Below are 23,240 nucleotides of genomic sequence, written 5' to 3' on the forward strand. Positions count from 1 at the left end.
CGCATATCTGTACTTTAACTTTGGAGCTTTTTAACAGGAGGTCTCTTGTATGATTTGTGCAACAGTGGAATTGAAAGACTATCTATTGGGTTCATAACGCCAATTCAACAATATGAAGAACCACATTTTATTTATTGATGAACACCAATACGTTATTAATTAACTGTATGTATTCATTTCTTATTAATTGTGTTGGTTCCTATTCCAGTATGTTTATACTACAATGGTGTGAAAAAGTTATTTTTTTGTATGTTTATGACACTTTGGATCATGAAACAAAATAAATATTAGTAAACACAAAATGCACTTTTTTATATTAAACTTTTTATTATTAGGAAAGCAGGAAGTGAACAAATGTAACAGTTACTGATTGTAAAAGTACCAGATGGAGGGGTAGGATTTAATAAGCTTTGCTTCTTCCTACTCCTTTTGGACATGTGGAACTGGGAACTGATTATGGGATGCATTCAATTGTAATCTGATGCATGTTTAAATGAAATTAAACCATTACCATTAACATTATGAAGAGAGGAAAAAAACCTAACCTCCACACCCACATGCCCCCCCCCCCCCCCCAACCCCCACCTCCTGGGAAAATATAACTTAACTGATATTAATCGAGATCAATCAGTGTGGACAAGGTTATAAACTAAAGTTTGGAGACTCCAGCGAACCACGATTATCCGCAAAATCCGCCAACCAAACTGACTCCAAGGATGCATCCAAGAGGTCACAAAAGACCCCAGGGTTTTGGTACGGTGGTCCATTGCATTGCTCTCCAATGTTTTTTCCCCTAAAAACACCAGAAAGTCGAAGCGAGCAGCCATACTTTCAGTAAATCAGCAGAACGAGTACAACATGAACACCAGAGGCATGCGGGGTCAATCAACTGATTTGGGATCATTTTGTCATCAGCAACAGAAAGTGCACACGCGACAGCTGAAAGATGAGCGGGAGCAAAACGAATACGTCGGCGTGGCGGCAGCTGCCAACAGTGATTACCATTCAAATCACCTTCTTCACTGAGCAGAACGTTGAGAAAAACCTTGAACAAGCCCGCCACCAAGCCTTAGCGCTGCATTAAAAACCTCATTGTCCGTATTGAATTGATCTGTGTTTGTGTAGCCTTGGGAGGACACGACAGGACCCCCCCGTGCCGATGACTCTGTGGCGACCCAAAGCAGGGAAAAGCCACAGAAAGTGTATAAAAGTTCTTTTCTATTGACAACATATATAATAAATACGCCTCAATTGATATGTCTTTTAATAGCCGTACTGTCAGGACACCATGTATGCATGGAGGGTGCAGTAAAACCCGAAATAGAACAAGGTACATCCAGGCTACATTTATTTATAATCTCCGCTCCAAGAGGGCACGGCTGTCAGCCCAAAAAGGTAAAGACGAGGTAGCAGCGACGACACCTCAGAGAGCCGTAAACGACAACACCGTGACAAAATGACAAAGGTATCTAATAGATGGCGAAGATTTACAGCACCAGGCTGAAGCGGAATATTTACAAAGACATCCCATGTATGGTGATGGAAAATGAAGGGCACGGAGGATGACATTTTTGACTGCTGAGTTAGCAAAGCATTGATCAGAAAGAGAGTACCTTGGGAGCTGTCTGGAAACCGGAGTTTGCTTTCATAATTGAATATAAATATCAAATAGAAAAGTACAATCAAACAGGATAGAGGGGCAACTCTGGGCCAAAAAAAACACATTTGACGGCTGTCGTGGACATTTTGGTCAAACAGAAAGTGGCTACCAACACTGACTTGGTCGTGTATTATAAGCCTTCGGTTCATTAATTAATGCAAAATGTATAATAACGTGTATATTAGCTTTATAATCAATACCCACTTACACATATCTGTTTTCTTGTTCCCGTGTGTGGTAAAGTTGACCTTTAAACAAACCTTACAATACACACGTTCTTCCAGTTGCACAAAATGAAACCAACACCCATAAATCAATAACATGTTGTGTTGTAAAATGAGGTTTATAAACATGATGTCACACAAAAAGCTCAGTTTTACTCGTCCGCACTCCGAGTCTTTGAAAGCATCGATTTTGAATGGAGTTTTCCAAAAGCTCTGTTTTTAAAAACCAACTCTGATGTTTAAAGGTGGAATACAGTGGGACCTTGGTTAGCGTACGCCCTGGTTAGCGTACGCCCTGGTTAGCGTACGCCCTGGTTAGCGTACGCCCTGGTTAGCGTACGCCCTGGTTAGCCTACGCCCTGGTTAGCCTACGCCCTGGTTAGCGCGCGCCCTGGTTAGCGCGCGCCCTGGTTAGCGCGCGCCCTGGTTAGCGCGCGCCCTGGTTAGCGCGCGCCCTGGTTAGCGTGCGCCCTGGTTAGCGTGCGCCCTGGTTCGCGTGCACCCTGGTTCGCGTGCGCCCTGGTTAGCGTACGCCCTGGTTAGCCTACGCCCTGGTTAGCCTACGCCCTGGTTAGCCTACGCCCTGGTTAGCCTACGCCCTGGTTAGCGTACGCCCTGGTTAGCGTACGCCCTGGATAGCGTACGCCCTGGATAGCGTACGCCCTGGATAGCGTACGCCCTGGATAGCGTACGCCCTGGTTAGCGTTCGCCCTGGTTAGCGTTCGCCCTGGTTAGCGTTCGCCCTGGTTAGCGTTCGCCCTGGTTAGCGTACGCCCTGGTTAGCGTACGCCCTGGTTAGCGTGCGCCCTGGTTAGCGTGCGCCCTGGTTAGCGTACACCCTGGTTAGCGTACACCCTGGTTAGCGTACGCCCTGGTTAGCGTACGCCCTGGTTAGCGTACGCCCTGGTTAGCGTATTTGGTAAAAAACGTCAGGTAAAAAAACCTATTGAATTCAAGAAACAAGTCATGTTCAAATGCAAAGGCGATGTCCAAGTGGCTCTCCCTGCCACATCGCCGTCCTTGTCAATAATCATGAATTCAGTCAAATTAAACATGATAAATGTCCATTTATCCATATGCATTCTTAATTCTGACAAAATCATTGTAAAACTTAAAAAATATATATTTTGGTTTAACATGTTTGGCTTTCTGCAACAAATTAATTGGATTTACATTATTTCTTGTTTTGGGATCAGACGTTCAAGAACTCATTAATGATGCTAGTTAAGGATCTTGCACAGTTATGAAACCATGAAAGACACAAAGTGTTACTTATTTTGAAGCCGCATGTTACTCATTCTTAAAGCCAACCTTGGGATGTATCCTCACACAGCAAATATATCTTGACGCCTCCGTTTATTTAAGTCTTAGCAAAGTTTGCTGCCAACCAGCTGCCATCGCCGTCTTGAACAATCACGCTATATTTGAGAAATTCCAGTCTTGCTTCTGTCAGACATTCAACAGAGACGACGGCAACCCTTTGAGTTACCAATGACATTGTGATGTCCTCTGATGTCTGGGCATGTTCTGTAGTCGTGCTACTTGATCTCAGCACAGACTTGGACTTCGCCAAGGACAACAGACCCGTCTAATGCAGTCTAATAGACGGGGTGAGTGGGTGGTGCTCTGTGGAACTGCTCTACACTGCTTTCCCTCTTATCTTTCAAATATGAAATTTTCTGTTCGCCCTTTCGCCGTGGAGCCTGACACCCGCTGTCCAGTTCTTCGATTATTTACTCCGTACACGGTTTAATCAATCCAAGATATTTCACATCATTGCAATGCAAATGCAATTTCACTACAGTGGAACCTTCGTTTTGGTCATTAACGTCTTCCAACTAAAAGATATTCATATTTTCCCATAAGAAATAATGTGAATCCAATGAATACTTTACGGATACTCAAAAAAACCCAAACATTTTAAGGAGAAAAATAATTTTACATCAAGAACTTTTGCCTACATCGGTGAGTACCTTTATCCAAGTATCATTTGCACATATTGGCAGGTCTGCATTGAAGGTCTGACAGTTCGCCCATTATTTGAGAAGTACCGCCATATAGCAGAACTCCTTCCTGTATTAATGTTACACTCTCCAACTGGACCACCACAAATGATTCTATCAAGTATTACACAAGTATTAGTACTCCCCGGAGACTTTGATGGTGTTCTCCTTTGACAGATAGTAGGCCATTTAAGCGTGTCTTTACATACATAATATGTACATGACGTGTTTTATTATTAAGGTAGCTAAGCAAGCCCAACAAAGACATCCAACCAGTCCTCACAGCTCAATCAAGAAGTCGTCACAAAAACAACGTCACCTACCTGTAGGGGACCCTTCCAGCACCTCTCCTGTGTAGCGGGTCTCTTTGAATATGGGTCGGTTGTCATTCTGGTCGATGACCGTGATCACCAGAATTACTGGCCCCTCCACAAGGTTTCCGTTTAGGTCCGTGGTCGACACTTCCAGCTGTGAAAATGGGAAAAAATATTTTTTTTTATGGAACATAAACACTTTTTCCATTTATGAGTCGCTCTGGAGTATAAGTGGCAGGACCAACCAACCTAGGAAAAAAAGTTCCGGAAAATACAGTATGTAGGATCTGGTAAACAGGTTTTCTATGCCACAAATATAAACATATTCTATTCCTAAACATCAGCATGTATGTATTTTAAAAAACGGTACTGTACCTACCAAGTAAATACTAAGGAACGGTACACATAGCACCCTGCTTGAATAATGGCATAATGATGCAATGTTCACCGTGCCGAAGACAGAAGCAGCGCTATTTCATACCACGGCTGTAGTTCTTTGAACTTTAAGCCGCTGAGCTGATTTAAATGCGAAGTGAAAATGCAGTGTCTTAGCGTAGATATATTATGAAAAGCAGGCCGAGCACGGGAGGAGAGGATCCATTGCAAAGTAGCATAATGATCTTATGGAGCCGAAAACAGCTTGACTTGAGAGTATAAAATTATCCGTAATTGGCAGTGTTGAAAGAAGGCATACAGAGAGACCTGGTGTTATGAAGATGAAATATTAGCTTTTTTGTGTAAGCCGTGTCAGAGCAAGCGCTTCTAAATCTTTAATTGGAAACGTGTATGCCTTGGTGATCTCATTTGTAGCTTTAAAGCCCGTGTTTAGAGTTTTCAACCCGTTGGCATGTCGGTGAGGAGATTTCGGTGAAGGCAAATTATATAATGCGCTCATTAGCAAAAGATGGCTCGCTATGATTGTTTGTTTTGCACGGAAAGTTCCCATTTCGGGGGCGTTATCGCAGCGATCCTTATCGAACGTGTTTCATCACATCAGCAGGAACGACGCTAACAGACAGATAAAAATAGAAGTTCTGGGCTTCAATAAAAGATGAGCTATTAAAAAGACAGAAAAGCATCAAGCAAGATAAAAATAAAAAATAATCTTCCTTCGGAAAAAGGTTGAAAGGCTTCACCTGCAGTCTTTAAGTCTTTAAGCGTCTTATCAAATATTAAAACAATTATTATGTTTTGCGCTAATGGTGTTGATTGTTTGTGTGTTGCTCAATCAACCATCCTGGTTTCTAAATCTTCCATATTCCTTATTAATAGTATTTGGAAGAAAACCATGACAAATAAACACATTAGTTTCCTTGCCAAGCTCTCTGCAGTATAAGACATTTATTATGATATTTTATTCTAACAGCTATGAAACGAGTCGAGGAGTCTGGAGGAGAAGATCCTGGTCAGGACGCCTCCTGGACAAACGACTATTCCAAATGCTTTGGGAATGTCTCAGGATGCATCGGGAGGAGCTGGGTGAAGCATCCCGGGAAAGGGAAGTCCTTTGCGCCCCAACCTCCTATAAGTGCAGTACATCTCCGAAGGTAAGAAGGTAACGGCCGGGTTGAAAAGCCAAGATGAATACCAGGCTTTGTCATGTGACCCAGCAGGAAGCGGAAAGGTTGAATTAGCAGGCAGAAGCCGAGCAACAGGCCTCTTACTGTTTAATCGTGTTATCTGGGGGGTGGGGGGTCTACGAGAGTGGGACACTGGGAGGGGGCCCACCCCTGGAGTGGGATGATCCTGACCACAAAGCAAAGATGAAACGTGAGATAAATATGGATGAGAAGCATATTTTTTGTAAAGCATATTTTTTCCCAGAGTGGATATAACTTGTGGATGTGTGATGTTTTCGGAGCTGCTTATTATTAATATTAATATTAATATTAATATTAATACTAATACTAATACTAATACTAATACTAATACTAATACTAATACTAATACTAATACTAATACTAATATTATAAATATAAATATAAATATAAATATAAATATAAATGTTAATGTTAATGTTAATGTTAATGTTAATGTTAATGTTAATGTTAATGTTAATGTTAATAACAATAACATTAACATTAACATTAACATTAACAATAACAATAACAATAACAATAACAATAACAATAACAATAATATTATTATTATTATTATTATTATTATTATTATTATTATTATTATTATTATTATTAGTAGTAGTATTATTAGTATTAATATCAATATCAATATCAATATCAATACCAATACCAATACCAATACCAATACCAATACCAATATCAATGTTAATGTTAATGTTAATATTATTATTAATAATAATAACAATAACAATAATAATAATAATAATTATTATTATATAATAATAATAATAATAATAATAATAATAATAATAATAATAATAATAATAATAATAATAATAATAATAATAATAATAATAATAATAACAATAACAACAATAATAATAATTATTATTATTATTATTATTATTATTATTATTATTATTATTATTATTATTATTATTATTATTATTATTATTATTATTATAATAATAATAATAATAATAATAATAATAATAATAATAATAATAATAATAATAATAATAATAATAATAATAATAATAATAATAATAATAATAATAATAATAATAATAATAATAATAATAATAATAACAATAACAATAACAATAACAATAACAATCATCATCATCAACAACAACAACAACAACAACAACATTATTATTATTATTATTATTATTATTATTATTATTATTATTATTATTATTATTATTATTATTATTATTATTATTATTATTATTATTATTATTATTATTATTATTATTATTATTATTATTATTATTATTATTATTATTATTATTATTATTATTATTATTATTAAAAGGTGCTATAAAGTGTCTGACATATCTATAAGGAAAGGTAAAAAGTGCAAAACCCTGATTACCAGTAGTATACACTACGCCATTTCCTAATACTGTCAAAGTAGTTTTTATACGTCTGTTTGCACCAATTGTGTTGGTGTTTGTATACTAGGTGTGTGTATGTGTGTGTGTGTGTGTGTTGCCAACACACTGGGAATACGTTCCCAGCAGGACTATTTCCTGTGTGCAGGGCAGCGTATCGTCCTCTCTAAAGCCCTGGAAATGATAGTCCAGTCAAGCAGAAAACAGTAGAGGGAATTTAACAACAGTTTTCAGTTGCAGCAACAACACGTGGAATGGCCGTGAAATGGCCATTCCACGTGTTGTCACATTTTACATTACGGCTGTCTAAAATTCCCATTCAGTCATAATATTGAATAAGTGTCAGTTGCGTTTGGATATGAAAATACAAAGCTGATGGATTACATAAATATCTGTGTGGGTGTATTTTGCTTAATTATGCCAAACCAAAATGTTAAACAAATACAATCATAGAATCATAGAATGTTTTTTTTTATTTTTATTTTTTTCTAATAAATGTGTGTGAGGTCAATCTTGATTTATTTAGCAAAACATGAGCTGGGATTTAAAGTTGAAATGTGTCAGTAGTTCATTTGTTTTTCCATTTGAAAACAATGGATAACTTCACGTTTTTTGGTTTCTTAAACAAAAACAAAATGATTAACGAGGGTATAAAGTTAATTCTTGATTACGTTTGAGAGGAAGGAGCCGGCCCGCGTGAATTAAACTTAATCATATATTTCCCTGTGTGTTTGTCGCTTTCAAAACAACGTGTAATTATGTCAGCAAAAGCCTCCAAGCTTGCAATTATGTCTATTCTTAATTACCCGGGTCTTCTTGTCTACACTTGTACCCCGTTTATTGGGGTTAATTGGCTCCAGATACGACCAAGATGAGGGAATTTACAATACGTGGGGAAGTCGGTGTCCAAGTGGATCTTGTCCACAATCCGTTAATGTAAAAGTGGTGTTAAATTTATACGCATTACAAAGTATTTTCTACATGAAAAACCACAAAGTAACACAAAGTAAAAAAATATATCTGGTGCTAACATTTCCAGCTTTGTGTATTTATTTAATTGGATATGGATTAGTTCTTATGGCGAAAAATAGATTCAGTTCAAGGTGGGACTTCTGGATCGGATGAATGACCCCGGGTGGTGCAGGGTCGTGACCCCAAGTGCAGGTAAAGGTCTTTAATTAAAGCGCAGGCAGGTGAAGGTACTCACAATAGCTGGAGTCAAATCCCAAAGTGGGAAAAAGGTCAACTAGAAAATGCTGTGTGATGAATAAAATCCCTCCCCGACGTGTAACGTAAACTATGCCAATCATCCAGCATCCAAAAGGGTGAACGCAATAGGAGGAAACTCAAAGTACACTAAAGTACACTAACCCTGTCAAATACAGTATGTGCATGTACAGCTTCTTTTCTATTCTACCATTCGTGGTCTTCTAGTCCCAGACGCTTGCACGTATTTTATCACATTTACTAATCCAGGCTTTTCTCCAGCAAGTGGCAATGCTAATGGCAATGCTAATTGTTTTCCTCTCGTGGGGAATTTCTTTAACAATGCCGGCCAATCTTTATTTGACTATTAGACACCAAGAAGCGAGAGAGCAACAAGAAAGGAAGGTCTTGTTTTGTTTTTGGTTCAGCTGAATGATTAATGACTTTACAGTATATTTGTAAAAACACTCAACTCAGCTAGAACATGAAAGGAAAACTGCACTTTCGGGGGAATATCGCTCATAATCCCGATGTGAGACAAGAATGCATGTCTTTACGGTTTCTGTGCATCCTAGATTGCCATCTGGCATTTTTCCACAAAGAATGTAATTGGGATTGGGATTGGGATTGTAATTGGGATTCACCTTTCACCTATAAAGCGGTCTAATAAGATGGCATTTTCTATGCTGTAACTATGCAGCAACAATCACATTCATGATAACATGAAGTACTTCCAGCGTGTTGGTCAGAATTCTTCTTGGAACCATTGAATTCACAGAATGCATATCAACTAAGATCACATCAGGACAGATTCCGGGAGAGACGCTGCTTCCGGGTACTTTGGAAAAGTAAGTATCCAAATCCTTAAATCCTTATCTGTTCCAAGTGACTACATCACAGCCAATGAAGAATTATTCAAATCAACTGGAAAGAACTCCGACCAGACAGCTGTCCATTGAGTATATCGTATTCTGATACATGGGGAACATAGGACTGCACATCACCGTTGTCACTCAAAAGTAGGCTCCTATAAAAATTAATGTCCTACAGCTTGGTTAATATGCACATCACGGAATGTAAATGGAACGTTGTTGTTTTCCTGCCTCACTTAGGGATAGTGGATGATGGGCAACATTCCAAAACAAGTGCAGTTTCCCTTTAAGTCCTAAGCTATAGCTCTACGTATTATTGTCTAGGACAAGACGTATGGCTAGTTAAGAAATGTATCTGCACCATAAAACAGCATTTGGCCACCTCGTCGCCATATTTTATCAGCTTTTGGCACACAATAGACTTTTACATTTTTGTTGTAATACTTTTAATATACATCCTACATGAGTTATGAGTCGCACTCAAAATTAACCCTTATTTTCATTTATTTCCACAACGTTTTAATAGAGCAAACGCCATTTAGTTTGTAAGTCCCGGACTGGATGCGACTGGGTCAGTCTCCAAGCACCGTTGGACACTTTAACTGGGATACGTTTGAGGGCAGAGCTGATAGGGGAACCTTCTACCGAGTCGTGATTTGGTCACAGACGCTCTGTCTCTCTGTGATAAGGGGAGAGAATAAAGTGACATGCAGGCCTGGCTTGGAAAATAAATGAGGAGGGCAACAGGAAAATCACAAGCTGAGGAAGTTTGAGTCCAAAGTGGTTTTCACGCGAGCGCCATTAATAAGGTTATTAAATGCATGGGGTTGGATTGAACACATTTGGTTGACAGGGATGTGCTTTTCATGCAAAGTATTGTTAATTGCTGCAAACTCTGTATATTAAAATTAATAACATGTTGATAACATGAAGAGAATAAGACTGGGAATTAGCAAATTAAGTCAACTGAACCTGGTCTCTCATCCTGCAGTCCCCGTTTAAATGTTTCAATATTCAATATTTAATACAAATATTTGAATACGCAATGATTGCGTGGAAGCTGTCAAGTACGTGTCGTATTTGTGTCGCTGCTGCACAAGCATTGGCTCCGTTTTTATGAGATATTGACAGCGTGAATCACACTCAACGTAAGAACTTACATAACCCGAGACACTTTAAAAATCCTGTTCCTGTCCTAGTTCCCGTCTCAAATAAAAAGCAGGCAACAAAATGGGCACCAAAAACAGGGATGAGCATGAAAGATATGTTCCTTTCATTGTCAGAACTTCCAACCTTGAAAAAAATGTTATTAGTACTCCTGTACACCCTCCCCTGGGTACTAGGGGAGACGCTTTGATATTGCTACTATTTGTTTGATTAAATATGAAAGCAAAAGGCTAAAAAATACAGTACATATATATATATATATATATATATATATATATATATTTAGTAGCATTGTCTCATTAATTATGACGATCAACAAGCAGTATTGCAAGATGTCATCATTAAGTTCTTATAAATTCATCACACAAATGGAATTGACCTCGGGGCCTCCATATATAACAATGTGATGCATTGGTTCAGAAACTAGGCGCTTCATAGGACTAGAACAATGGCTTGAACGGACTGAGACCTCTTGTCATTCATACAGTCACATTGCCACTGTGTGTATTTGCTAGCATATACGCACAGTGCAGCAAGTATATTTCGTGTGGAGTAATGCAAGGTAATATAGTAGAAATTAGGAGGTAAAAAGATCACAAAAATCATGAAAAAATATTTCAATTTCAATTTCAATTTCAATTTCAATTTCAATTTCAATTTCAATTTCAATTTCAATTTTAATTTTAATTTTAATTTTAATTTTAATTTTAATTTTAATTTCAATTTCAATTTCAATTTCAATTTCAATTTCAATTTCAATTTCAATTTCAATTTCAATTTTAATTTTAATTTTAATTTTAATTTTAATTTTAATTTTAATTTTAATTTCAATTTCAATTTCAATTTCAATTTCAATTTCAATTTTTATTTTAATTTCAATTTCATTATATACACTGTAAATGGCAACATACAAATTAATTAAATGAGTAAATCTAACTCACTTTTTAAGTGTTAAATAAGTATTTAGTAATTTCATTCATGTAATTCATTTACAAGCTAACATCAATTAGTTTTTATGATGCAGCACGTTTGCATATTTCATTTTTTTTTGAAGTAAAGTCAACCGATCGTATTTTCCAGTGCAACAAACTACTGACCTGGTAGGAATCAATGGCCTCCCGGTCCAGCGAGCGGGTGACTGACACGTCTCCCGTGTCGATGTCGATGGTGAAGAGACCTTTGGGATCCCGGTCCGCACCAGGGCCCGTGAGTCGGAAGATGTGGTCCCAGGATTTCTCTGTTGAAATCACCTGAAGGCGAGTAGACCCGCATAAACAACTGTAAACTTTGCAAAGTCAGAATGATTCTTCCATTAAAGCCGAGGTTCTTGTGTTGGGAGGAGGTACTCACGTGAGACTAACATCAGCCAGGAGCATCCACGGAAAGGCCGGGAAGAGGAAAAAGGAGATTTAAGGAAAGGGAGAAAATGAATGTTAGACTGTGAGTGCAACCTTCAATTCACATCAGATATAAAAATACAGACGGAAGCTTAAAAACAACATTTTCTGGGGAAAAAAAAAATGACAAAAAAAAAATGTGTGAAACTTTATCTCATTTAACAGACCGACTCCACAAGCGAGTTCGGCTTTGTCTTCAGCTTTTATGTGATGCAACCACAGAAGGAAACCAAAGGGGAAAAGCGTGAAGTCCAAATGAAACATTCCGTGAAAAGAGCGGAGCTCCAGTGTTGAATGAATTAAATATCAACTTCATTCATTAGTTAACCAAGCATCTGGCAACCTGATTTCCTGTACGGGGCGCTAATCAATATGTTTATAGCGTGCAAACATAATACGAATAATGTAACAAATTTGTTATTTGTTAAATGGGAAATGACTTTAAAAAACGTCAACACGTCACGGCGTTCAGACGGCGTTCAGCATCTGCAAAGCGGGATGAGAAGACTTGGATTCACAGATGGCTCGGCCTCAAACAGCGGGGATGCAGCGCCACAATAAAAGCACGCTGGTGTCAAATGAGATGGAAAGTGTTTTGCCGAGCGAATGACACAGAAACTTGAGCGCTAGCGTTAGCCAAGATTAGTGTGATTCCGTGACACCATAGTGATGCAGGTGGCGCGTTATGATGGTGGCGTCGACATCACAAAACATGCATACGGGCTTTGTCTATATTGAGTGCGTCTCCCACTGTGAGGGGGGGGGGGGGGTGATGGTAAAAAGCGCCCCACCCTCACCAAACCTTATCAGGTCAAATTCATAGTTAAGCACAACGGGGCTTGTGATATGATATGCAAATGACGGGATGTGTGATGCCGCTCTGCAAGCACACAAATAATAAGCATCATATTTTGTGTGTATGTGTGTGTGTGGGTCTGTGTGTGTGTGTGTACAGTTGTAACCCTCAGTGGCATCTTTGTTTTCGCCGACCCAATTTATGCAGGGAGCTGTGAATAAAAAAAAAAAAAATGTGTCTATGAACGTTCTGCCGGGATGAAGTCATCAAGTCTTTGTGTGCTTTGCTAGTCTATTAACGAGAAAAAGTGACTTTCACAATAAAAGCCCATCAACGTGGAATGGCTTGGTTGCTTATACGATGAAAACTTGGCTTGGTTTTCACGTAACCCCACAGATTTATGCCAAAATATGTCAGTTTCCGTACTTTCAGATCATTCATTTGATGGAAAGTGCACTACAAATAAAATTCATTATTAATATTAATATTATTATTCATTCATTTTGTACCGCTTATCATCATGAGGGTTGCAGGGGTGCTGGAGCCTATCCCAGCTGTCTTCGGGCAAGAGGCGGGGTACACCCTGGATTGGTCGCCAGCCAATCACAGATTATTATTGTTATTATAATAATCATAATTATAATAATTATAATTCATTCATTCATTTTCTACAGCTTATCCTCACGAGGGTCGCGGGGGGTGCTGGAGCCTATCCCAGCTGTCTTCGGGCAAGAGGCGGGGTACACCCTGGATTGGTCGCCAGCCAATCACAGATTATTATTGTTATCATAATAATCATAATTATAATAATTATAATTCATTCATTCATTTTCTACAGCTTATCCTCACGAGGGTCGCGGGGGGTGCTGGAGCCTATCCCAGCTGTCTTCGGGCGAGAGGCGGGGTACACCCTGGACTGGTCACCAGCCAATCACAGATTATTATTGTTATCATAATAGTTATAACACTTATAATAATTATAACACTTATAATAATTATAATAATTATACTAATTATAATATCACATATTATTATGGAGTGTAGTAATGCAAGGTAACAGTCAAAATTAGGAGGGAAAAGTATCAAAAAATCATGAAAAATAAATAAATATTAGTCATTATTATTATTATTATTATTATTATTATTATTATTATTATTATTATTATTATTATTATTATTATTATTATTATTATTATTATTATTATTATTATTATGGACCTGAATTTGTCTTCGATATGAATACAGTATCAATCAAACAATTTTTTTTTTGTATTTTCATGATTTCTTTCTTTCTTTTTTTCTTGCAACTTCCTTTTTGCGGTGATCAGTAGTAAAAGCAGGGACCTAAAAAATAACTCATAGCTACGATAATTCATGTAAAATGTATAGCATCCATGTGCAACTGTATACATTTGATATGCTTATGTCTTGATGCTTCAATATTAATTTTTTTCGATGCACCTATACACTCCAATAGTCTCCAAGTGTAACATATTTTCTTTGTCAGTGAAATTAAATGTACTTCCGATTTTATTCCGGAATTATTGAAGCGGTGACGTGTCGCCACTCACCGTACGTACATTCAGGTGTGCATACACGTGCTTTTATAAGTCGGAATATTTTTACACACATGCCGTGTCGGCTTGTGTCCCGAGGCACGCTTCCAAGCGGCGCAATTCCGCACTTGCACTTAGCATTTTGAAGGCGTAAGTGCCTTCACACTGTGAATTACGGCAAAACGCAGTACGCCGCCGGTACCTGGATGCAGCACTCGGCACGCCGCAAATAATGAGCGCCGTGATGGCGCTTAACCAACCTCAATCATCGTCATCTTGTATGTAGCGGAAGGGAACTCGAGTGGTTGCAATTCACAATTAAAAAGGAGAGATGAAGAAGAAGAAGAGGAAGAACGGATAAATATTGCAATCATCATTTCCGCTACGTATTCGATGACAGTCATCGATTCGGGACGGCACTACATGACTAAAATTTGCACTCAGGAACGAAGTACTCAGTGTACACATCATGAAGTGGAAGTGTGCAAGTGCACGATTTGGAACCTGGCCACTGAGTTCTGAATGGAACGCGGCCAAACGGTGTTATGAATGAGTCGCTAATTACTCATCATCACTGCTTTCCTCCCATCACAACAAGCCTGGGATTCGGGCTTCAATCAAGAGGGACCTTGCAGAAAGTCATCAAGATTTCTTGGCTGTTGCTGGGAAAAATAAAGCTTGTATAAAAAGGTCACAGGTTTCATATAATTCACTGCGGCCTGTTTTTCACCTTCCCTAGCAGCGTTGAAAGGGATTATTATGAACACTGCCGTATTTGACCTTTTCCCCGAAGGAACAAAGAATTAGGTAATGTTGTTGAACTCCGCTGTCAGATCCCAACATCCAGCAGTCGGATGCAAGAAAGGAGCATGCAAACTCCACAAAGACGTTTGAACCCTCAGCCTCCTGCCTGCATGGCCAATAATAAAGTATTCCGTCTGATATCACTTATCAGATTCCATTTTTTGGGCTCCAATCATCATATAAGGTAGGATTTGGAATCTGCATCTTCTGCAAATAAACATAACTAATTGGTTTGTTTATTTTTTTCGTCTTCCCAAGACAATTAAGTAAATAATTTATTCAATATAACGAAGCCGCAGGCTTGTTGCTTTTTAAGGCGGTAATATTCCCCAACACGACTCGCTTGGAAGCTCAGATAAAGCCGGCGTGTTGAATGGCAGATTTGGTGAGAGCATAAACAACAGAAAAAGTGCATGCGGGGAGAGGAAAATAAAAGAAAGCAAACATGTAGACGCTGACGGACAGCAGGGAGACAGACGTTGCGGAGAAAGGAGACAGGCTGACAGCGAGAGCAACCACGGCGCCGAAACAATGCAACGGAGGAACAAGAGGCATTTCTTCTCCGTAATATCGAATCTGAGCCCGCGACCAAACTATTACATCACTCGCAGAAACACATTTTCTTGGACAAGTTAGCCTGTTGCTACTTCATAGATTTGATTTTTTATTTTGATTTAGCATTGCTTGATTAGATGGAAATGTGCTTGTAAGTTCTTATAGTTGGGAGGGCAAGGTGAGGAGCTGCGAGCAGGAACGTGGAGGAGCTTGGGAGAAAATTGTGCCGATCAAATAACGATATCGAATATTTGTCAGACATCAGCCAAAAACAAACTACAGCGCCATCTCATATTTTGCAACACTTATGCTGTAGGGACTGCTAGCTAGTCATTACTTCATGACTTCATGCATTTATTCATTTGCTGGAGCCTACCCCAGCCGAAAGGCCAATCAAAGGGTACATATAGACCAGGGGTGGGCAAACTTTTTGACTCATGGGCCGCATTGAGTTAACAAAATTGTGCGGGGGGCCAGAACATATATTTAACACACATGATTTTACGCTTATAATTTTAATAATTTTAATAATTTTAATAATTTTAATAATTTTAATAATTTTAATAATTTTAATAATTTTAATAATTTTAATAATTTTAATAATCTTAATAAATTTTGATAATTTTAATAAATTTTAATAATTTTAATAATTTTTACGCTTATAATTTTACGCCTTGATTTATTTGTCTAATTTTTATTGTCATACTATCAGCTATATGTTTTCATTTCTCCTTTTTTCAGGAGCACTTTAAACATCAGATACATCAAACTACGATTTTTTTTTTTTTTTTTTTACTGAATAAGACATCCGACTTGAAAGTCATGTTGCCAGCTGGTATGTTAAAAGTTGAAATACTAAAAAGCAATTGGCGGGCCGGATTCAAACGTTTGGTGGGCCGCATGTGGCCCCCGGGCCGTAGTTTGCCCACCCCTGATATAGACAAACAACCATTCACACTCAAATTCATACCTATGGACAATTTGGAGTGGCTAATTAACCTAGCATGTTTTTGGAATGTGGGAGGATGGCCGAGGGTGGAATTGAACTGGGGTCTCCTAGCTGTGAGACCTAAATGCCAACCACTCATCCCTGACTTGATGCAGTGTCAAGGTAATGTCCTGTAAGGTAGTGTCTCAGTGTTTTGTGTCATCACTGCCACCTAGTGACCAGAACACACCATATTGGTGGAGACATCGATTACGGGCCGAGCGGTAAACGGCGCCTTTGTCAGAGAAGTCATGTGACCCCCTCGGTGCTTGGTCCCCCAGAACGAGTAAAAACCGATGTGGGCCAGAAACCATTTTTGATTTGACTGATTTAGTTGATCTCGTTAGCTGACACATATGACAGGCACTTTTATTGCGAGATCTGGCCCGGGCGGCGCCTCGTAGCGAGTCGGTAACCGGACCCCCGGGGACGGCCGGGGAGCGAGCTCGCCATCAAAACAATTTTGCAGCTAGCAGGAGGTGTGACATAAACAATAAGGTTCTTAGTCTTCTCCGGAGACCTGCTGTCAGAACGCCACCCTTGCGCCCCTTTAGGTCGTCGACAACACCGTGATGTGCATGTACAGTACACACATCAACCCCCCCCCCCCTCCTTACTGCTATCATACAGCAATATGGAGGAAACATGAAAAATGAATGTCTGTCTTATAGCAGCGGCAGGTTGCATAAGAAGATGGAAAGCTATTGGTGTGGAAAATCAGCTTCATCGTCACAGACATCCAGCTTCTACTCGGATCTAACCGCACACATTAGCCCATCCCGTCAAGTCGAGCAGGGAAGGATGGCGGTACGAATGCGAGGGGATTGGATGCGAGAAAAATGGTAATGAGGCTACCGCAGCGGAGCCGCGGATATTAATGTTTGATACGGCGTTCACCGTCTCGTCACACGGCTGAAGTCATTAACTGACAAATATACTGCCGCTGCGTCCCGATGCGCCAAACTTAACTGCTGACTCTCATTCTTGTTTTCGGACATCCTCCTGTGGATTGCGTAACAGTCAGAAGTAGAACAGCCAACGCTCCGGTAGCTCCGGGGGGTGCCGCACTCTAACAGGCACCGCAGTGATTAGGTGCGAGGCCCGGCGCCGCCGAGCCGAGCTCTGCGGAGTATTGGCGTTATCGTAAATATACGGACGATCTGATAGCTTTGGTGTTCGTCACCGAGGGCGCGGGCGGATTTCTCAGTGTCGCCACGCTAATACGTCTTTGATTTTATCACTCTGCGACATAAATGAAAAGTCTGCTGAGGGTCTAAAGCATTAATAAACAATGACAACTTTGCACCATGGAAGGAAATTAAATCATTAGCCAACGTGATAGACACCGTGGGATATTACAATAATGGAATGTCTTATTGTTTCATACTAAAACTCGCTAAACGGCCGATTCAGACTCACTCGGGCTGGACTCACACTGCGGGTCTAAATGTCAAATGCTGATTTTGTGCCTTGTGTTCGAGTATTTCTAGTATTTCACTGAATCAGAACTCACGGGTTCTCGTCTTTGTGAACTCACCCTTGCTACCACGAGCTAGAGTCGCTATTCGTTCATTATGGTTAATTGGTTACAGACCCAACCACGATAAGTCAAGCTCCGCTAATTAAGATTCAACATTAATACATTGAATATTTTTGTAGAAAAGTCGGTTTACGACCTTGTAAATGTGGTTTTTAGCACTTTTAGAGCCCTCTAGACATGACATAACACCCCTATAGTCACTTTTACATTTGTTTTACCTAATATCTGAGACAGATTCACACGTTAGCATGTGGCTATTGTCTCATCAGTGTAACATTACTGACACATAGGGACCATTTATATAATATTAAATACTATGTTTTTTAATGGGTCTTCTGAATGCCTTATAAAGTATTTTTGTTCATTTTTATGCTTCAAAAATGTACATTTTAGGCAATAATAGATCAAATGTGCTTAAATATGCATATTGTTTGACAGCAATAATTGAATTTATTTCGACTCGTGACAGAGTAAGGCCGCAATATTCGAACCGCATCATGGGGGGGGGGGGGGGGGGGGGGGGGTGGCGGGACTCCGAAAGCGCCAACGTGAGGTTTGCCAGGAAGTCAGTTACCAAAGGTGAGACTTCCTGCAAACCAAAATTATGCAAACTGAAGCTAATTGTTGGACAGCAGCCATTCCGTTGCCTGAGCGCTGTCAGGGTGCCCTTGAGCAAGACACTGAACCGATAAACTGCTTAGGGAAGCAACATGCTGCGTAGCGGCCGCTCGCAAACATCTGTGCCAAGCTTCTATACGCTTGTACAATCCAATTTGTGTGTGTGAGCGTGGGGATTGGATCTTTGTGTTTATGTGCCATGCGAGTAAAAACAACAGCGTTTAAAACAACAACTTTCCAAGGCGAATAAACAAAAATCAGATTTGAGCAATTTTGCTGAATGAGGCCTGTTGGTATTGCATTTAGAGCTTGGATGAGTTTTGGTGTTTTTCTTACCCTGCCAATGATCCTTGGGAACGGGGCTCGCTGGTTCTCGGTGACAATCATAGGAGGAACCAGCAGGGATCTTTTCCATCTGTGTGGCAGACCAACAATCTCCTAAAAACATAGAAAATGAAGCACAATATTTTAGCCATCCAATTTCCAATCTATTTTGTTTAAAGTGACTTGGCGTGGTCTTTGTAAACAATTGAAGAAGATAAAAGATAGAAGATACACACTCACATTAAACAGTCAATAAAATATATTTGAAATCTTGACAAGAAGCAGAAAGGTTTTTCATTTTTCACTCTATTGATCGTGAAATGAAATATATCGAGTGTAATAAGTAATGCAAAAAAGTATCTTCAGTGAGCACTGCAGCAATAGTTGACAAAAAACCCCAAAAAACAACAAAAATCAGCACAGATTTTTATAAGAATTAAGCCAAAAATATGAACTTATTCCCTAGCAATTTTTCAAAAGACAAAGACGATTTTGACTGATCTTTCAAGGTACACTGAATATTGTATTCTATATAAATATGAAACCTAACAAAATAAATATTCTGGTTTATATAAAAAAAAACAAAAAACCTGTAACTATGTCATTTTGTCAGTTAAGGGATAAAACATAAAAAAATATATAGCATTTTACAGGCGTAATGTTGCAATATTATAAGGAAAAAAATGTCATTTTTGTAGCATAAAGTTGGAATATTAAGGAAAAAACACGTTAGTATTTTAATGTATTGAAATTATGAGAAGCAAACAAAACAAAATTAATTTGTGAAAATTTAAGCTAGGAAAAAATAACATTATTGTAATAAAATCCAAATATTATAGTAAGTCGTAATATTATATTGGTGGTAATATATCAATATCACAAAGCTGAAGTAAAAGTATTTTAATTAAAAAACTATATATAAAAATATTATATATATGCTGCATCCTACATGAATTACAGTCAACTTTACGTCAAGTTAATTATTATCTGTCTTTGATTCTACCCCAGGGGTGGGCAAACTACGGCCCGGGGGCCACATCCGGCCCGCCAAGTGTTTGAATACGGCCCGCCCAATCTTTCCAAAGTATTTCATTTAAACTCAACATACAACCTGGCATCATGGCCTGAGCCAACCTTTTGATGGTTTTATCAATTTCGTTGTTTGACATGGTCTGTTGTTTACAAAGTGCTCCTGAAAAAAGGGACACAAGCACATAATAATAATAATAATAATAATAATTATTATTATTATTAGATTATTAGATTATTATAATTATTATTAGAACTATTATGATTATTATAATTATTATATTAATGCTAATTATTATATTAATTATATATAATATTATTGTTATATTTGCATATTTTACATAATAATAATATAATAATTATTATTTTAATTTTAATGTAATTATTATAATATTTTATTATTTTTAAAATATTTAAATATAAATATAAAATAATAAATAATAATAGCAGATTGCATGACAATTTTACAGATACAATAATACCAGGTGGACTGTTATGTGTAAAATATATAGTCTGCCCCCCCCCCCCCCCGTAAATTTTGTCATATCAATGCGGCCCGCGAGTCAAAAAGTTTGCCCACCCCTGTTCTACCCACAATGCCAAAGACAAAGAACATAACGTGCAGACACAGTTGCCCTAATATGAAAAAGCATCCAGTTTGGATTTAGACACCAAAAACCAGAATGAAACACACCTTGGCATACATCACAAGCTATTAGCCATTTAATGGCCCAGCAATAATTACTGCAGATGGTTTTGGCAAAGCGATACACCGACGTTCAGGCACGAGTAGCTGATCACAGATTGTAGCTCTCCAAAATACAATTGCATCAACTCATTTCATCTTCAGCCCTCCTGCTGTTGTTTGTTTGTGAACAATGACATGTTTTTTTTTTATTTTTTTTTTCCCTCGCTTCTGCTTGGATGTGGATGAGAATAAGTCTGTCGCCGACATACCGAAAGGAAGCTGGAAGCCCGGCTGCCAAGTTCAGCCAGGATAACTAACAAGAGAGGAGAGTCTGGAAAGTGTCCACAACACCTGGACGCAAGCCTGGGGGAGACGATGGTCTCCCATTCACACACATTCATTCCGACAGCAAACGCCTGGCCCACTGCAAAATAATTAGTATTCAAATACAGTAAGACCTCCAAAGTTGGGTTTATGATTGCACATTAATTATGCCGGAAAGTCTTAAAAGCTAAATTAAAACCTGGTGAGTGATTTTACTTCATTTTAGTTTTATTGTAGAGGGGTTAACTTGTCTCGTATTGCATTTGATAATGTTAAAATGACAAAACATTCTTTTATGATTGACATTTTGAGCCTGGAACTCCTGAATTTATACTGCAGAAAAAAATGTTTGTTTCTTAGTTGTGGTGCTTGAAAATGTACAATACTGCTGTCATCTCAGCACCGTATCGTTTCAGGCGGGCCGCAAAAGGTTGGAAATAAAGCATTTTATTTTTTATATAATTAATAATAAAATTAATTGTGGATAATTAATATATAATTATATATACATACAAAAAATCTATTTTTTTAAATGAAGTTTGTTGTTTTGTTGTCAAATTCAATTAAAAATCATGATATTAAAGTGAATCAATGTTATTAATGCATAACTAATATAAAACTTAATTACAATTTATGATTAATGCAATTATTTTTAACATAATTATACAACATAATTATTTACTACAATCTAATTCTATATACATAATGTGATGTGAGGTTTATAGGTGACTCCATAGGTATGAATGTGACTTTGAGAGCATCATGTACAATAATCTAGTCCTGTATGCCTCCCTGGTGAGGTGTTCTGGGCATGCCCAGCCGAGAGGGCAAGCCAGAGACTTGCAGATTTACTCAGCTTTGAAACACCAGAAGGATCTTTCCGCCATTCCTGCAAGCCAGGTCGGGAGCCCCAACAGGAACGGCTAGCGATCGTGAATAAAATGAATCCACTTTTCCGTGCGGTTGGGCGATACCAACGTTTGAATCCAACACCGCAGCCCTGCTGAGCTTCGGGCTTTGACATGATGGTGGTTCTGTGTAGTCGCTTTTAAAGAAAGACAATTTGGGATCTTTGCGCCGCAGGGAGCTGCCAATGGGCAGCAATGTTTGAAATGATTTATTATTATTATTTGCGTGTGTAATTTCACACTTGATGGTTTGGTAAGTGCTCCAGGGAGGCAAGTATATGTTCTGTATGGAAGCAATTACAAAGTCACTTTTTAAGTTATGTGAACTAACAGTCTTTTGCTTTTCGTATTTGGAGTTTGCGAATAAAGAACTGAGGAACATCCGTATTATTCTCGAGAACATTGTGTTAACCTTGTTTGCGTTACCGACCCCTTTAACTGTCCCATGAAAGATCAAGATCTGTTTTTGAATGTATGTTTTTTTTTTCATAAACATCTTTGTTAGCATAGCTTCCTCACAAAATACCAAAACAAAACCGTAGCTTAGTTCCTTGCTGTCTATGATGTCGTCAGTGGTTGACGAAACACATTTTTGGTGCTTTACATAGTACATAAAACAATTGTAAATGCATATAAAAGAGGAATGAAAGGGATAAAATGAACATGACGACATTCCCAAAGACACAGCGTAGCAGCGAGACACCACACCGACACCACCTGCCAGTTTTGTCATTGGTTATTTTCATGTTTTTCACCTTTTTTATCAAACTTCTGGAACGTGAAGCTTTCTTTGCCTCCATTTTAGGTTATTGAGGTGAGAAACTCCATTGAAGTCAAGACGTATCTCATAGCAAATAGAAAGATGTCTCACTCCCAAATCGTCTTTGGGAACAGTCCCTCCCAAGAATTATGTCTTCAATATTAATTTTACCAGAGACCACAAAATGGCTCAACAATTTAGATCTGTTCTGCAGAAATGGAGGTTGATCAAGCTTCAAGCGGTGTTTCCAAGTTCTAGAATACTTACAATCTCCTCTGTCTGCATCGGTTGAACAGTAATACACCAGAGAAAGTGATTTTTACTACAAAAATGGCAAGAAAAAAGTGAAATAACAATGGAAGCGATACAGACCATCTTAACAGAGACGTTGGAGTGTTCTAAGACTTTTGATCAGTAGTGTATATGCTTGGGTTCCTTGCTCAGGAGTACTACGTCTAGCAGTTGTTTTGCAAGTGTTACAGCAGATTATGACAGACCAACAACAACAACAAAAGCTACATTGAATTTGA

At 38.4% G+C, this 23,240-nt stretch overlaps 1 protein-coding gene across 4 annotated transcripts in view; it reads right to left on the minus strand.

Moving 5' to 3' along the window:
* cdh13 (cadherin 13, H-cadherin (heart)) overlaps nt 1-23,240 on the minus strand; it is a 253,180-nt gene that overhangs the window by 120,397 nt on the left and 109,543 nt on the right. For all 4 annotated transcript variants that reach the window (XM_058088198.1, XM_058088197.1, XM_058088200.1 and 1 more), the window contains 3 exons: nt 19,014-19,115; nt 11,521-11,673; nt 4,211-4,355 (listed from right to left, as the gene is read on the minus strand). In XM_058088198.1, coding sequence (XP_057944181.1) covers nt 4,211-4,355; nt 11,521-11,673; nt 19,014-19,115 — 400 coding nt within the window. The remainder of the gene's footprint in view (nt 1-4,210; nt 4,356-11,520; nt 11,674-19,013; nt 19,116-23,240) is intronic.

Source organism: Doryrhamphus excisus, chromosome 11, assembly GCF_030265055.1.
Source record: "Doryrhamphus excisus isolate RoL2022-K1 chromosome 11, RoL_Dexc_1.0, whole genome shotgun sequence".
NCBI classification, from domain to species: domain Eukaryota; kingdom Metazoa; phylum Chordata; class Actinopteri; order Syngnathiformes; family Syngnathidae; genus Doryrhamphus; species Doryrhamphus excisus.